Here is a 17,737-nt window from a genome sequence, read left to right as displayed (position 1 = left end):
CTTTCTTTTTCCTGGATGACTCATTTCCAAGGTTTGATGAAAATATGTTTTGGTTCAACATACTTTCAGCTCTAGCTGGATTTTATAGTGAGGCCTGATAGAAACGGTTTCCAGTCTTAAGACCCATATCCGGCGATGAGGGTCTGCCCCTGCTGGTTTTCCTTCGGGGATGCTAAATGATGTGTTAGCCTGAGAGAATATTTCCTTTCCTGCTGCCCCCTGGTTTTTTTGTTGGTTTTTTGGGTTTTTTTTTTCTTCTTTTTCACGGTTTTCTCATTCAGAGCTGGTTTTGTCTTCCTCTCTTTGCAGACTTTGGTTTGAGCAACTGTGCTGGGATCCTGGGCCACTCGGACCCGTTCAGCACGCAGTGTGGCAGTCCAGCCTATGCCGCCCCCGAACTTCTTGCCAGGAAGAAATATGGCCCCAAAATCGATGTCTGGTCCATGTGAGTTATGGTGCTTATAAAAGGGGATGCTCTCTCTGGTCATCTTTACTCTCCATTTCTTACAAAATAACCTTTGAGTATTTTTTTTTTTTAATTTTTTTTTTTCAACGTTTTTAATTTATTTTTGGGACAGAGAGAGACAGAGCATGAACGGGGGAGGGGCAGAGAGAGAGGGAGACACAGAATCGGAAACAGGCTCCAGGCTCTGAGCCATCAGCCCAGAGCCCGACGCGGGGCTCGAACTCACGGACTGCGAGATCGTGACCTGGCTGAAGTCGGCCGCTTAACCGACTGCGCCACCCAGGCGCCCCATAACCTTTGAGTATTTGATGAGGACGTGTTCTATCCCAGGCTCTCAGATAGATACTTGGTGATTTTTGGGGCGGGGGGCAGCTTTCCCGCTCTGTTCCTTCTGGTCTGTTCTCCATAGACCACCGGAGAGGCTTTTACCAAAATTCATTCCGTTGCTGGGGAGACAAGAAAACCAAGTCCTGAACCCACAGAACTCACGATCTGGTTTTATGAGTCACTCACATCCTTCCCCTGCTTAAAATCGCCCCTTAGCTTTTTATCAGCACCAGAAGAAAACAGCCCCTGCCTGGCCCACGCTCCTGCCTCTCCACCTCTACCCTCTGCTCACGGTTCTTCAGGGATGCTGGCCTCTGTTTCATCTTTCCCACCTCTGGGCTTTGCACTTGCCATTTCCTTTGCCTGGAATATCATTTCCCGGCTCTTCAAATGGCCCGTCTGTTCCCATGTGACCGTTTTGATCCAGTGCCACCGCTGCAGAGACCATCTCGGGTTCCCTGTCGGGAGGCCCCCCACGACTCTGTCTCCTCGCCCTCTCAAGTCCCAAGTCCCTCTCACCCATCACAGCCTATCATTTTATTGTCTGTCTCCCCAGTCGGGAAGGACACTGAACGGAGACGGGTCCATTATTGGTCGGCTTCGCCAGCGTCTCACCCGGTGTGGGCCACTGGGGCAAAGTCCGTCAACCTTGAAGGGACGAATTGCTACAGGGGCTCTGGTTCCTGAATCCAGGTCCCTTGGGGTCCCCATGCCGAGCAAGCCTCTCGTCATCATGCGTGAATGGTGCAGGGAACCATACCGGGTGCTGGAGTCTGGGGTGGGGACTAAATTCCTTATCAAGAGGAGCTGGGCTGTAAACAGAGAGTGGGCTCCCGAGTAAGAGGGAAGCTGGAGGTGAGAGGGGCTAATCGAAGCAAGGGTGTGTTGATCCAGTACATTTCTAGATGCCTCCTCCTTCTCTCCACCCTCACTACACTTCCCTTGTCCAGATTGGAAACGAGCTAACGTTTGCTACATGCCTGGCACACGGCAGGCACCGTGCCATTTCATTTTCATGCTAACCCAGTGAAACCGTTACTCTCTCTTATCCCCATTTTACGGAAGAGGAAGCTTATTACAAGAGAGATTAATAACATTTCTTAGGGTCATAGGGTTAACTAAGTAGTGGAGCTGACATTTGAACCGAGGACTTAAGGGTCTCAAAGTACTGAATTCTGAACATGGCCCCATTGCCTCATTGGAAGCTATACTCTCTCTCTCTGTCTCCCTCTCTCTCTTCCCCCCCCCCCCCCCCCCCCCCCCCCCCGCCATCCATTCTCTAGCTGTTTCCTGTCCCTTGTGTGCACTGTTCTTTTAGCCAGGAATTCTTTCTGGTCCTGTCCTCATTTTCTTTCCCTCTTCTTTTCTGGGATGCCACTTCCCCTGGGCAGACCCCCCCCCCCCCCAACCCCTGCCTCTTGCAGGCTGGCCTTGAGCCTCTGGTGTCTCGTCGGTTTCCTGCTCCCTGCTTCCCTGGTGCTCGCCCTGCAGTCACAGCTCACCTCCCAGGACCCCCTGCACTGTAGGCCGATGGCACGGAGCCCGGCCAGAGAAAGGAAGGAAAGGAAGGCGGCTAAGGGAGGGAGGGACAGGCATTTCATCCTGGAGAACAGAAGCTATAGGGTCAGGAGCTATAGTTGGCAGAGGAAGCAAACAGAGGAATGTGACCCAGTACAAGGTTCTGGAAGTCAAGGGAGGTCAGGAGGCTCCAGTTGGAGGTGAGGGGAACCAGAGCCCAGCATGAGATTCTGAGGACCACAGGATCCCCTGGGCTCTGGGCACAGCTGGCCACAAGGCACTGCGGAGTCCGCTTCCATTCCTGGGCAGGCCAAGTGCTCAGAGGTCATTTGACCCAGATGGGAGAGAGGCCTGGCGGTGCGTGTGTAAGTGCTGGGGTGGACTTTGCACTCGGGGCTCCTTGCACAGAAGCCTGAGCCCCCGGTTACTTTCCTGACGTCTCAAGAGGAGGTGTGGGCAGGGCTGTAGACGGAGAGCATGCTCTGTGTGTGCTGATGACCCCCTGCAGGGGGCCGGGCAGGGGCTGTCAGGGGGATGGGAATGGTGGCAAGAAACCCTGGCAGAGAGGCTTTCTCTTCGAGGTCGTTTGGCCGGGTCGTCTGGCCGGCCGGGTCGTTTGGCCGGCATTGCAAATTCACAGACTCTTTATTCTGTGCCCAGAATAAAGGGCCTCAGAATCCTTCTCAACACGGCTGTCAGGACGCACTGCCAATGAATCAGAGTCCACACTTGAGATGGAATCCGTTCTTGGTCCTTTTCAATGCTTAAGAATTTTCACACATGTCTGGCACATAATCTGCCCTCGGTAAGTATTTATTAGTGGATGAACATACATGTGTGAGTCTATAATCACCTTCTCTCCTCAATAGGTAGGGAACTCACTTTTGCTAAACGGAGAGCTACGCAAGGGACGGTTTGTGTACCCGCACGATGAAGGCTGTGCGGAATAGGGAGGCTGAAAGACCAGGAGGTTTCGAGGCATCATGTAACTGGAGGGGGTGGGAGGCATCATGACCACAGGGGAAGAGAAGTCGGCGGTTGGAGAGCAGGTGACAGTTTACAGCCTGGTGTCCTGCTCTCCCGGGGACTGAAGGAGAAGCGTCATCACGAGTTGTCATGACGACGAGGCTCAGCCTACAAAGGGGGACCTTTCCACTCCATGACTGGTGAAGGCGGTGGCTCCTCACGGTCTAGAAGTGTCGGTAGAAGGAGGGAGCCTGGTGGGCCGTCAGAGCTGGAGGGGAGCTCCCGAGCCTGCATCACCTGCACGGGACCTCTCGTCCCCTCGTGCGGACCATAGGTTGGGAGTAAATCATTTCTCCCGTCTGGGGAAATCCGAGGGAGACTGAAAAGCACGGCGGCAAAAGGCAGCACCGTGTGAGGTCAGGTGTAAGCTCAGACCCTGTGCCCGCCCCGCCTGCCAAGTCCCTTGACTTGGGAAAGGAGTCCGCACGTAACGGTCACGGGTGCTCTGTTTCTCAGTCTCGGGGCCCCATGATTGGAGTCAAGGGACCTGGTCTGCTGCCACCTGTTTTGTGTCTCTCTTGACCCAAAACACTCCCTTCCCTCCTCTACCCTGGCTTCTGGGGGGGCTGTCTGGAGCAGCTGGACATTTCTTTGCTAACCTCCGCTTAGTTGCCTCCCCCCGCCGCAAGAAGGTGATGTGTAGCTTAAGGTCTCCTGAAAAGCTCTGATCGGGCCTCATTCTTAGTCCTGGTGCCACAGAGTGACGTATGGGAAAGTCTTTGATAACTAGGAACACCCCCCGCAGAGATGTTGGTCTTTCAGTGGGTTGTGGGGTCTCTACATAGACTAGCAGCTGCGAGCTCACGAGTCCGTGTTCCGGTGCCCCGTGGTGGGGAGCTGGGGTGGAGATTCTCACCCTTGTTTAGCCACGAAGGGCCTTGTTTTATTTCTTATCAACCAGGTTTCCCCAGAGCAAGTCTGGGCTAGCCGACCTGGGACGTTCTCTAGGGGATGAGGCCACATGACGCAAGTCTGGTTCGCAGGGATGGTGTAAATTAGGCCCCTTTAGAAGCTGCTGATAAAGCTTAGAAAACAAAAAGAAGTCACGTGAGCAACACAGAGCTTACCAGAAATTTGTTCGTTTGGCAAATATTTGTTGAGCCAGGCACTGTGCTGGATTCTGAGCGCGCAGGGGTGAGCCGAAGGGCCTTGGTCGGTCCCTGTTCCTGCAAAGATTATTATTCATGCTCGTGTACCTCCAGTTGAGTGACAGGCAGTGTTCTAAGGGCCTCACAAGTATTAACTCGCCTCACATGCCTAGCAACCCTCCAAGGGAATGTTCTGTTATCCCACTTTATGGATGAGGAAACTGAGGCACTAAGAGTCTTAGGCACTTGCCCAGGTAGCACTGCCACTAGGTGTAGAGCTGGGATTTGATCAAGGTGGTTTGACTCTAGAGTTTGCCTTAAATTGCCACCCTCTCCTGCTTTTGCTTCTATTTTGTTGTGCTGCTTATTGTGGGGTTTACATTCTAGTGGGGCAGACAGTTTTTATAAAAGCTATAAGCTGGGTGTGGTGACTGCTGTGGAGAGGTGGGTGGGAGGTATCGAATGGGATGGGGGAGGCCTCTAGCCAAGAAAACCTCAAAGCCAAATCCTCAGGATGAGAAGGGCTGAACTCTGGGAAGAAGGAGTGTTAAGGGAGGAAGGCCCTGGACACAGGGAACAGGATGTGAGAAGGTTGTGGGGTGGGGAAGTGTGGGAAAGAGTTTGGGTTTTTCCCTAAAGGTGGTGAGAGACCGCTGGAAAATTATAAGCGGGTGGGTAACCAAACGCCACGGATTGAATTGTGTTCGCTTCCCAATAGATATGCTGGAGTCCTAACCCCAGTGTGTCAGAATGTGACGTTATTTGGAGAGAAGGTCTTTATGGAGGTAATCAAGTGAAAACGGGGTCATAAAATCCAGTATGACAGACACGTTTATAATGGGGGGGGGTGGGATTTGCAGACAGAGACACAGGGAGGGCGCCGTGTGAGGCTGAAGGCAGAGATCATAGTGATGCATCTACGGGCCGAGGAACACCGGATTGCCGAGGGAAGCTCTTGGAAGCAGCATGGAGTGGGTCTGCCCTCACGGCCCTCAGAAAGAACCAACCTTGCTGACACTCTCCTCTTGGACTTCGAGCTTCCAGAACTGTGAGAAAATCAATTTCTGTTGCTTAAGCTCTGAAGTCTCAGGCAAGCTCCAAGGTAAACTGAAGAGCGCAAAACTCGCCGCTCCAGATCCCAAGAGCCATTCTCCTTCCCAGTAAGTGTGAAAGAATCTCTTTTCTGAATCAGGTTCGCCGACAGACACCTCAGGTCGACTAACCGCATTCTTGGTCATCCCTTACCCAACAGAGTGTCAGCCCCCGTCAGCCACCCGGCAGAGAGCACCGCATGGTTTGATTGTAAATCCAAATTCTCAATCATCGCTGTTACTTGTAGGTAGTATGTTCCTGGCTGCATGAAAACCAGAAACAAAGAACACCACAAAGGTACGCAGAATTTTGCTCCCTCGATGGTGGAAGGAGTCCCCAGGAGTAAGAGAGGCAAGCCCTCGTGCGTAAGCACTTTTCAAGAAGCCTCTGTGTCACATTTACTAACCTTTCAGTGGGCAAAGCCGGCTGCATGGCCAACCCAGAAGCAGGAGGAGAAAGAGAAGATTCCACCCTGTGATGGGGGAGTGGCAAGGAATTTGTGGGCTTTGGTTTTTTGGGTTTTTTGTTGTGTTTTGTTTTGTTTTTGGCAATTCAACACACTTAGCTACTGCTACGGACTGAAGTGTATCCCCCGCTAATTCCATATGTTGAAGCCCTAATTCCCCAGTGTGGGGGAAGTGGAGCCTTTGAGAGGTCACGAGGGTAGCGTCCCCATAACGGGCTAAGTGTCCTCATAAGGAGAGACTCCAGAGAGCTTGCTTGCTCTCGGACAGTGAGGACAAAACAAGAAAACCTGGGAAGAGAGCACCCCACACCCCGGACGTGCCGGCACCCTGGTCTCAGACTCCAGGCTCTAGAACTGCGAGAAGATGAATGTCTGTTGGCTGAGCCACCTCGTCTGTGGTATTTTGTCCCGGCGGCCTGAGCTGACTGAGACACCGACTTACCCGTAAACAAATACGACGTGTCAGGAGGCACAGCGCAGAGAACAAATAGGGCTGCAGAGCTGGGTCAGTTCAAGAAGGCATCCGAGGAGGGTCGGATCTGCTTCTGAGACATGAGGCGGAGTTTGCCAGGTGGAGGAGAGGAGAGGAAGCTTTCCAGGCAGAGGGAATAGGATATGCAGAGGCTGGAAGGTGTGAAAACCTGGTTACTGTCATTCTCGATCTTGGAGAGAGTGAAAAACTTCAGAGCCTTCCTTAAGAGAGAAATTCTCCACTGCTTTGGGGTGTTGTGTCTGAGATAGTGGTTAGGTTTCTGTTCGGTGCTCAGTGACTTCGCTGGCAGAATTGGAAACGGAAAACCCAAAGAGAATTTAAAAGGCTGTTTAAGAAAGAGTGAAGATGGGACCAATTTTCTTTCTGGGTCAGACACTGTTATTGTAGAACATCCCTTTTTTATCGCTGTGAAACAACAGAATGAAAAGCTCACTTCCAAAATCAAAAGCAAACTTCTCTGTCTAGAGGTTTGGACCTTGACAGATGGATGAGGCCCTTCTCCAAGACTCCTGGGACTGTCTTGGGAAGAAAACCAACGTGTGACTCAAGGAAACCAGGGGAAGGAAAGCTCTTCTGACAAATGGGGCCCCCAGGACCCCCCTCCTCTAGTGAATCAGGAACTAACCATGTCAGTGGGAAACGGTGCACCCTGTCTTAGGGCCCTTCCATTATTTTCGATGGTCTTCATTTTCGTACGTGAATATCTTTCAAATCGTCTGCTTCTTACCTTTAATCGAGATGACAGGAATATCTCGATCTCCAAGTGAACTTTGAGGTTTCAGACGCAAAACCAAAAATGGTCATTCTGTGGTAGTGAACCTTTCATGGTTAACTGACTTTTCCTCAGAGTGACATATGGGCCAGTTAAAAAAAAAAAAAAAAAACTAACGCAGATATACTTTTTAAATGAAAAGATTAAAAATTGACTTTATTTTCAGAATATTCCAGTGCTCTTTGGAGAACTTTGGTGAATCTCTAAGAGTAAGGAAAGTGGAAACTGAGAGTGCAATCCCCAAAGCATTGGAAATGCCAGATTGTTTCAACCAAAGCTCCTCTTTCCTCTCCTGGGGGTGCCTGGGGCGGATGAAGCATTTGTGTGAAGTCCTGGTGTCTTGTGGAGGTCGTACACAGCACACCCAGAACCACTGTCCCAGTCTCACCAAATCTCTTTTCACTTAGTGGGAAAAAAAATCTCTCCCACATGCTGTCCCTTTGGGTAGACAAGTTGGCTGAGAGCAGCCATCTTGTTTTGAGCCCTACTATCCCCATATAGACCTAGGCAATCAACCCTTCGACTCTATTTTGTAAATAGAGTAAACCAGATTCCACCAGCTATAGCCCCAGTGGTCAAATACGGAAGTTAGCGTTTTCTCTCCATGTATACCCCCTCAAAATGGCAGGAGAAGGATTTGGAAACAGACCTATGGCTTCTTTTAGGTAGCTTAGGGCTTTTGACTTAACGGAGAAATCTCCTTTAGCCTTTGAGATTTTTCAGTTGTAAACTCTACGAGATATATATATATATATATATATATATATATATATATATATGTATGTATGTATGTATTTGGTAGCTAATGTGTACATTTAAAGTAGAAGAGGGGAGGGGCGCCTGGGTGGCTTAGTCACATGGGCATCAGCTTCAGTTCACGTCGTGATATTGACGTTCATGAGTTCAAACCCCATGTCGGGCTCACTGCTGTCAGCACAGAGCCTGCTTCAGAACCTCTGTCCTCCTGTCTCTGCCCCTCCCGCACTTGCCTCTGTCAAAAATAAAATCAAAAACATTAAAAAAAAGGTTTATAAAATAGAAGAGAGGAAAGAGGAAAGGAAAAAGAAGCAAAAGTCTTAACATCCACAAGAAGGTAATTTCTTGTAGAACACAGACCATTTAATGGAGCAGGCACGACGTTTGACATTTTCCAAATGGACAGATCTGTTCCCACTCTATTTTTAAGACTTTAAATTGGAAGTTGTATTGAAAGTTGATACTGGAAGAATGGGAAGATGTTGCTTTTAGGCAGAGAGTCATTCTTTTTTAAAGCTAAACAACATTTTTTAAAAGTTTATTTCCCTACTTTGAGAGAGAGGAGAGAGAGAGCGTGCACATGAGCAGGGGAGAGGCAGAGAGAGAGGGAGAGAGAACTCTAAGCAGGTTCCGCTGACACCTTTGGAGCCCGATGTGGGCTCCATCCCATGACCTTTGAGATCATGACCTGAGCGGAAATCAAGAGCCGGATGCTTAGCTGACCGAGCCACCCAGGTGCCCCTGGCCAGAGAGTTATTTTTAATTTTTCGGAGGCAGATCCTTTTCTGAAGAACCACACAGAAGCAAGGCGTGTCAGCTGAAGATTCTCTCAGCTTCACTCTGCCCTACCCTGGGCAGTTCCCGAGGATCCTGCCCAACAGCCCTGCATGAACAGCAGCCAGACCCCCCACGGGCCAGCCCAGCTCTGTCAATTGCTTTGTCCCTTGTGTCTTGTTAAAGGTGCCGACCGACTTCTCCAGGAAGGTGTGACTCTGTCTTTCCTCCCTTGGATGATAGGTGACAATCCAGCTTTTCCTCCAGGGAGTGTTTCATTATCCGACTGAATATGAGGACCACCATTGGGCTCCTGACTTAATCCCCCAAATTCCCCATTTATATTTCATGGGGTCCTATCTCCTCATCCTCTAGTTGTTCTTCATTCACTTTATTTTGCTCTTTTGACTCCACACTGGCCAGTACCTTTGGGTTTTCTGTCGCCCACTGATGACTCAGCCTTGCTTCATTCTGTTTGGAAAGACCCAGAGTGTGTCTGTTTGTTGCGTCCTTCATTCCAGTCCGTCATCCTTCTCCTTCTTTAAAACCATTTGTGATGCTTGGGGGCTCCGTGTGTACCATGGAGAGGCTAGAAAGGCCTGGACCATATTTCAAAAGACACGTCAGGAAATTCTGAACATGTCTGAAGACTCCTACTAATTCTACGGGATTACAGAGGTTTATAAACTGCATTCCACATTTTTCCCTTGGTATTCTCACATACTTCCGAAATGTCAAAGGGATGAGATTTCTCTTTATCCCGATATTAAACATGTATGAAAACTCTGGGGGAGAGGAATGAAAATGCTCAATCTGGTTTCCTTTACAAAATCTCCTGGGACTGGATGCCTCTTAATGTAGATTTCCATCATTATTTGGCAACGGGACGCAAATATAATTGTAGCTCCGTATGTGTTATTTTTAAAAGTTTTGTGATGAAACAACAGATCACATTTATCAGGTACTGAATCTGCCCGGCCCAGCATCCAGTACTTTCTGTGGCTTCGTTCATTTGCCCCTCATACAACCTGAGAGGTAGGTACTGTTGTCACCCACGTTTTGTAGACGAGAGACCCTGGATGAGAGAGCGGGGTCCTCTTTAAGGACTTGTGACTGTTTTTGTTGATGAGAACCTTCGCCAAGCAAAATGAAATCCTGCAGCCAGTTTCGTAACCTAGTCAGTTATTATCAAAACCACTCGCTCGGTTCTGGTGGGACTACTCTGAGCAGGTGCACCAGCACTGTCTTTAACACAAGCGCTTACCTTTATCTGTGGTCCCAGCCAGATACTGGAGAAAGGCAGTGCCCGGGATGTCGTCTTTTGAAGCCTGTTGGGGGCAAGGAGAGGTCTCCAAGACTCCTTGAAGAAAGAAACTTTCATAAAGGTTTTAGAGTCGCTTCTCTGGCTTCATACTGCTTACTACATTCACCCAACTCCTTCAGTTGGATTCCCCTCCATTACCATAGTGTCTTCCCTCTGTAACATCCTGCACTATTTTATGCACTCCATCTGTGATAGGAAACTCTGTGTCCCCTAAAGATAAAGGGAAATAACAAAAGATCATTATATAAGGGCAGTGGTCTTTACACTTGAGTGTTATATACTCTTTTTTTTTTTCAACTTTTTATTTTTTTTTATTTTTTTTTATTTTTGGGACAGAGAGAGACAGAGCATGAACGGGGGAGGGGCAGAGAGAGAGGGAGACACAGAATCGGAAACAGGCTCCAGGCTCCGAGCCATCAGCCCAGAGCCTGACGCGGGGCTCGAACTCACAGACCGCGAGATCGTGACCTGAGCCGAAGTCGGACGCTTAACCGACTGCGCCACCCAGGCGCCCCTATATACTCTTCTTTTAAAGGAAGGACATTCTTGGTAACCCCCGGTGTTGACTCAAGTTGTTTTTATTTACATTGTGCTTAATGTACATGAATGTAAAATTAAATTCTTTTCATTTATGGCTCTGTGCAAATAAGACCCGAAAACTGATTTACAAAGTTAAGTATAACCAAGGCTAAAAGAATCGCAAAATATTAAAGCCAGCAGCATTAGTTAGCTGCTGTGGCTGCTGCTTTGTGGGGACTGAACTGCCCGACGCGTTCTGGGTGTAATTCTTGCCGGGCACAGGCTCCGAGCTGGTCAGCGCATGGTCGTGTGATCACCCAATTCTCCCACCATTGTCACCTTCCAGGGGCTTTCAGACCTGACGGTGCATCCAAAGCACCTGGCAGGCTTGGGAAAACCCAGATTGCGGAGTCATCCCCCCCCCCCCCCCCCCCCCCCCCCCCCGCCGCAATGTTTCTGATCCCATGAGTCTGCGGTGGAGCCCAAGAGTTTGCAGATCTAACATTTCCAGGTCACGCTGCTGCCCTACCGAGCACCACACTTTGGGAATCACCCCGAAGCCCACTTATGTCCTCTTCTCGTTAGCCTGTGACAATGAAAGTGATATATTTTGGCAAAGATGGTGTGTTGGTAAACACGAATGCAAAAGCAAGCGCTGAAATCCAGCGCATAGTTGGTTATAAGATTGAAATCCAGTGTGTACTTAGTTATATGCTGGCCGTCCGATGGCCCGGGTTGAGATTTGCAAGATGTTCTAGTCTATCACCAAAAGAAAATAAAAAACGGAACCGCTGACCCCCTGAGGACGTGTCCTGCCTACCTCAGTCTGAGAAAAGAAAACATTCACCTGTGGGGAAAAATGATATTGTGTAAGTACCAGGCTCTTCAGCTTTAGGTATGAACGTTGGACCGAGACAAAGGTGCACAGAAGCGAGCAGGGACAGAGAGGACTGGGCTTGTCCCTTAACCTCAGCGTAGAAGAGAGGGACCGCAGCTTTGTAGTGAGAAGCCTTCCTTGTGCCCAGAGCTGCCCTCAATGGAATGAGCTGCACTGGGGAGGTTGGAAACCCTTGTCTTGAAGGTTGCCGAGGGGCCTCCAACAACAACTTTGTGGATGTGTTGGTGGGGGGAGGGCGCTCTTATTTACAAAAGCCACGTGTCCAAGACCCGTTTGGATGCGGACATTCTACAGTTGGTGGGGGGGGGGGGGGGGGGGATTTTAGTTTTCTCTCTTATTGGTCTCTAAGAATCCCTTAAGCTGGGATGTTTAGCTGTATCTCAAACATATCCATGGTGCAGCATTGCGTGGTAGGTCCCCAAACGTGTCACCAGCCCCGGTACTCCGTCCCTTCCCCTCTCCTCAGTTTCCTCAATCCTGACACTTCCCACCATTCTTCCCGCTTCCCAGGTTTGCAACTTGGCACATCGCCTTCAGATATCTAGTGCTTATTAGCCTTTCTCTCTGTGGCCCGCTATCCCTCCCATTCAGACTTCGCCAGCAGCGTGCCCACTCACTGCCCCTGGCTCCTGCTCCCCATCCTGAGCCCCTGATATCCACTTAATACCAGCTGACTGCTTCCCCAGTCATTTGGCTGTGGCACTTTTATTCACCTGACATCTGTTCTTATCCTGGGGAACGTGTTTCCCCCAAATACATAGGGAAACGCTCTAAATGGCTCTGTGTATGCCCGGTTCGTTCTTGTCTCCATTTCTTGTCTGCCCAGTTTATTGCCCGCATCCGAAAGACACAGAAGCTCACACGCGTATACTCGCCCCTCCCCCCGCAGGCCACCGGTCTTCAAGTACTTATCGTAGACTTCTTCCTCCCCTGATTGAACCCTCTGTGGTCAGAAGCAGCAGCGTTCATTTCTTAACTCCCCCACTTTCGTTGCTCCTTGAAAGGATTGTGCTTAGTTATTTGGTTACTTGTTGACCGTCTCTCCCCTACAGGCCAAGATGGCAGGGCTTTGTCTGGTTCAGCCCTACCCAGCACCCGTAGCACTGCCTGGGGAGGGGCGGGGGGGGGGAGCCAGCCAGCAAATGTTTGTGGACAGAATGTGTACGAATCTGTGTAACTCTACTGTGAGTTACACCGTCTTAGCCGAGGCTTAGCGTTCTGTCTGCAATATGAGAGTGATTTCTGGCTGGAGCCCACGGGCTCTGTACCTGTCATGATCTGGGGCCCTGTAATTCAGGGGCGCCTCAGTGGAACGGACCCCCAAGGGTTTTAATTTCCATCAGTCTCATTGGATTTGTTTTGACTGGAAATCCTATTGCCTGTTTTTAAAACATATTCCCTTGGGCACTTTCGAACACTTGAGACCTCTTGGCAGGCAGGCATTTCATCCCCATCAGGAAATCTCATCAAAATGATATTAGGTTTGCACATCAGGAAAATGAAAGTCCTCCAAGAAGATGTCGCTAGGTTGGCTGTGGATGTAAGCAGTTAAGCCCATTTAGAAGGTATTTCAACCACATCTGACGTTTTGGGCCCGGGCCGGGTGGCAGAATCTCACAATGAACAATGATATAAAAAATAAGAGTGGGAAGGAGACACCTCCCCGTCCCCCACCCCCCTGAGGGAATTCTCTAGTTACAAAAGCCCAAACAGCATTCAAGGGAAGAGCAACCGGCCAGTTTTGGATATGAGATTTTTGTTTCAAAGGGCTGAAAGGTAACCAGGCCTGCTGGCTAGGCTGTGGCTTGCCTTCCGTGGCAGGGTCTTGCCCTATATTTTTTTGTCTGGCCGCCTCCAGGCTGCATCTTGTAAGCCACACTTGGAAAACCACGTAACGGCAAGACGACTTTTATTCAAGGGTCCTAGCATGCTCCTGGTATTTTTCACATAATTTCGTCTGGACTTCCTTCCAGAAGGAAGGACCTGGTTTCCCTTCCGTAGGGGGTAGCTCTTGAAGTTTCTTAGACTCCTTTGATCTCCACAGTCCACTGTCCAAGTCTACAAGGAAGCTTTTACCCGTGCCTTTCACTTTTGCTGCCTCAGTGTGGTGCTGAGTTTTCTAGAAAAAAGGCCCCTTGAGGTCAGCATGAAAGGGACAGGGCTGAAGCTTTGCCAAGCCTGTGCCCTATCTGTCTTCCCTTCCTGGGGGCCTCAGTCTGGTCTCATGCTTTGGTGTCTCTCTTTTCAGAGGCGTGAACATGTATGCCATGTTGACTGGGACCCTGCCTTTCACAGTGGAGCCTTTTAGCCTGAGGGCTTTGTACCAGAAGATGGTGGACAAGGAAATGAACCCCCTCCCCACCCAGCTCTCCACAGGTAATGTGCCTAATACTCTTGGGTTCCTGGTTTCAGGACTTGGGCGCCTACCAGGTTTGGTCCATCTGTGAAGTAGTATTTGTTTTGCAGAAATGATATTAGGCCTTTTCCTAGGATTAAACCGTGACTCAAGAGTGGCTGAGTTTCCCATCGCTAAGCAACCCTTCATCTCACCTTGGCCCTTTTCTTCTCCATTATAATTCTGAACCCCTGACTTCCTTCTTCCGCACAAAACCGATATTTCAAAAGGATCTTGGAAAAAGAAATGCAGTCTTGATTGCTTTAAAACTCACCATATTGTACTGTTGACTTTGAGAAAAAGCTTTTATAATCACATGTCTATTGTGTTTTCCTTAGTCAATTCACTGTAAAGAAATACTAGATTCATTCAAGTTTGGTCTGTGATTTGTCTTGCTATTTGAGGTTTTGAGCCTGTTCAAAATCTTTGAAATATATATAGTTTCAGTAACTCGATTAGACTAAATCAGCAGGTGTGTTTGGAAAGTATTCTCAAACTTTACGTGGCTCACATTTCAGTAAACAGGTTGTATTAAGATTTGGTTTCAGATCCTATAAATTAGCACAATTCATTCTTTTGTTTTGGTCACAATTCACTTCAAGTTCCTGGCCTCAGGTTGGTCCTGGTGATCATTTAATTGGCTCCTTAGAATAAACTCAGCTTCACTGAGATAAGGCATGTGACAAAAAAAAAAAAAAAAAAAAAAAAAAAAAAAGTAATTGTTTAATTTCAACTTATGATACACAGTTAAAATACAACATTTTTTTTTTACTACTGTTAGGCATTTTTCTCTTGAGTTTATAAAGCATCCATGAAGCCGACCTTGAATTTATGTTTGCCAAATGGAATCCAAGCTGAAATGCATTCTTTTTCTAAAAAAAATGTTTATTTATTTATTTGAGAGAGAGAGAGAACATGAGCAGGAGAGGGGCAGAGAGAGGGAGAGAGAGATTCCTAAGCAGGCTCCATGCTGTCAGCACAGAGCCTCATGTGGGGCTTAAACCCATGAACTGTGAGATCATGACTTGAGCCAAAACCAAGAGTCGGATGCTTAACTGGCTGAGCCACCCAGGTGTCCCATGAAATGCATTCTTGTATGTAATGATCTAATTTGGTCCGTACTTCCCCTTTGCTAGGGAGGATAGAATCTCTTGTACCCTCATGCCTGGAAAAGGCAGACAGGGCTCACTTTGAATCCCAGTGAGATCCCGAGGAACTGGAGAACTGCTTCTCACTGGTTTAGTCAGGATGGGCCAGGTTAATGTCCAGGAACAAGTAGCTCCCAAATCTCAGTGGCTTAAGACAACAAAGACTTCTTTCTCATTCATACCACGTATCTGTGGAGGATTGATTCCAGAGTTGAAGGATTCTGCCCATCCTAGTCAGTCAGGGTCCCAGACTGATGGAGCGGCCACCATTTCAAACATATCTGGTCCATGCGGAGGAAAAGAAAAGTCTAGAACCACCTCTCATCAGCAATTAAGTCTCCCACCAGCGTTTCGCTCACAACTCCCAACTTTCTGAAGCATGTCACCTGGCTTCACCTAACTAAAGCAGATGGGGAAATACAACCCTACTGTGTGTCTAGAAGGCAGAAAGCCAGAAATATCTGTTGAACATCATGAGTGTGAGTCACGGGCTGTGGGAGGAGGAGCAGATGGTCCGGCCTGTGATACTCCCCGGGGTGGGCTGCACGGCAGGGCAGGGCAGGTAGATGAGCAGCCCAGGAACTCATTCTTAACTGCGCCAGAACTGACATTGTTTTAACCCTAGTAATATTACCTGGACTTAGCAGGGTGGGCTCGAAGTGTTTTCTGATGGGGAACTTTAACTTTACCTTAAAGAAGTAAAAGCCGCACCCCTGAAGGTATTTAAAACATAGTCCAGAGGAACTTCCAAAGAAGATGCGTTAGAAACGTTCTGAGTGATTTTAGCCTCCCTGGAGTTGGCTTGTGAGTGTTTCTCCTCGACTAGGGCTTTACCGCTCCGTGCTAGGTACCAAGCATAGTGTTTACACAGAGTAGATGCTCAGGGAATCTAGGTTGCTTACTCTGCTGGCAAAGCGTGTGGCCCAGGAAGGCACAGATCCGCCCAGCTGCTCAGGGATGGGACTTGACCTGAAACCCTGGGGCCCAGAGCTGTATGCTGGCTGCCGGGGCAGTGCAAAGGATGTTGGCTTGTTTACACAGTGAATGACTTCAGTTTTGGGGATCACTCCCATGCCTTCTGACAGCCCCCGCTTTCTCCAACCCTTTGCCCTTTATGCCCTGCCAGCTTTACCTCTTCTCCTTCCCGACTAGCCTGGCCCCCCGTCATTTGTGATACTGTGTGGCACCATCTTGTTTACATCCCCAAATACTCACCAGTAACAAGAGCAGCTGAATGGCCAGGTATAAGCGCTTTGTACATTACCATTTACTCTCGTAACAACCCTGCAAGGTAAGTACTCTCATTCCCAATTTATCAGGGAGGAAACAGAGTCTCAATGAGCTTATGTGGCTTCTCTGTTTCTGATTTTATGTCTGCTTCACCCCCAAACCTGGATTTGCCTAATATATCAGGCTGCTTCTCTCCCTTTCCTTATTTTATTTGCTGTAAGATGCTTCCCCTTCCTCCAGATTTGGGGGGAATGATCTGTTGTTTTTACGTTTTGAGTAATGTCAAAATTGAGATGCCCAAATTGAAAATACGCCAATTTCATTAAATGTCTTGCCAACACATCTTTAATTTAATGATTCTATCATTCGTATTTGTAAGGATCTCTACATGTGTACCGTATAATAGTACAATTAGATTCAGTTGGGAGAATTTTGGCCGAGTTAAAAAAAGAAACAAAACAACCTCAGTGTTATTGCCCTTGTGAGTCCACTATGCATGCTTTCGAAGAATTGCCCCTCATCTCTACCATGTACTTTGAGAACTTAAGCTTTTGGGATCTTTGCAATTCTTGCTTCTAGACAGTCTCTTTCCGCTTGTTGTTGGCACTTGCCTATCACAGGGTCGGGAATGCCTTTCGTGGCTTACGCGTTTTTCAGACAATTTACCTTTACATCACTACATCTCAGTGATGGTGCTTACACATTCCAAACAATCACTTCAGATCAAGAGGGTTTTGCACCATGAAATCACGGAAGTGAAGCTGAAGGTGAGTTGTTCGCGTTTTGTAAGGATTGAGCCGATGCCAGTTGAGATTTTTGAGAAGGTTCAACCGTCAAATTCTTGTTCTTGATGCTTTTGCCTAGGAAATGATAGGGAAGGAGACTTGCGTGGGGATGGGACTCCACTTGCAAGTGACGGGCTTACCACTGCAAAAAGTCCGATGGCTCTGTCTGTGTCCTGTAGCCCTTTCCCTGGGCACGGTGTCACGGCGCTCACACAAACCAGTCCAGACTCTGGAAAGTAGGAGGAAAGTAGGTTTTGCACCAGAAGTGTATGATGCATATGATGTGGAGCACGGAGAGGGAGCTCTCTGTGTGGGTCAGCCCTACCCTTCGGCCTGAATGGAGACCCCAATTCCTAGCTTAGAAGAGTGGGGGGCAGGGGTGCCTGGGTAGCTCAGTCGGTTAAGCATCCGACTTCAGCTCAGGTCATGATCCCACGGTTCGTGAGTTCGAGCCCCGCATTGGGCTCCGTGCTGACAGCTCGGAGCCCGGAGCCTCCTTCGGATTCTGTGGCCCCCTCTCTCTCTGCCCCTCCCCCGCTCATGCTCCGTCTCTCTCTGTCAAGGGGGCAAGGAGTGGCCATGCCTGCCGTGGCTTTCCAGGAAAATGGAGAATTTTAATCCCTTTGGGGTCACCAAACATAGGGATTTTCAAGGCCCCAA

The 17,737-nt window shown here is 48.8% G+C and overlaps 1 protein-coding gene across 1 annotated transcript in view; it reads left to right on the top strand.

Annotated features, from left to right (window-relative positions):
* The window catches only part of HUNK (hormonally up-regulated Neu-associated kinase), a 110,625-nt gene that overhangs the window by 63,872 nt on the left and 29,016 nt on the right, over positions 1 to 17,737 (top strand). The window contains exons 4-5 of the mRNA XM_042956646.1: positions 310 to 445; positions 13,768 to 13,895. Of these exons, the coding sequence (XP_042812580.1) occupies positions 310 to 445; positions 13,768 to 13,895 (264 nt within the window). The remainder of the gene's footprint in view (positions 1 to 309; positions 446 to 13,767; positions 13,896 to 17,737) is intronic.

This window comes from Panthera tigris, chromosome C2 (genome assembly GCF_018350195.1).
Source record: "Panthera tigris isolate Pti1 chromosome C2, P.tigris_Pti1_mat1.1, whole genome shotgun sequence".
NCBI classification, from domain to species: Eukaryota; Metazoa; Chordata; class Mammalia; order Carnivora; family Felidae; genus Panthera; species Panthera tigris.
This window is presented reverse-complemented; position numbering and strand designations above follow the sequence as displayed.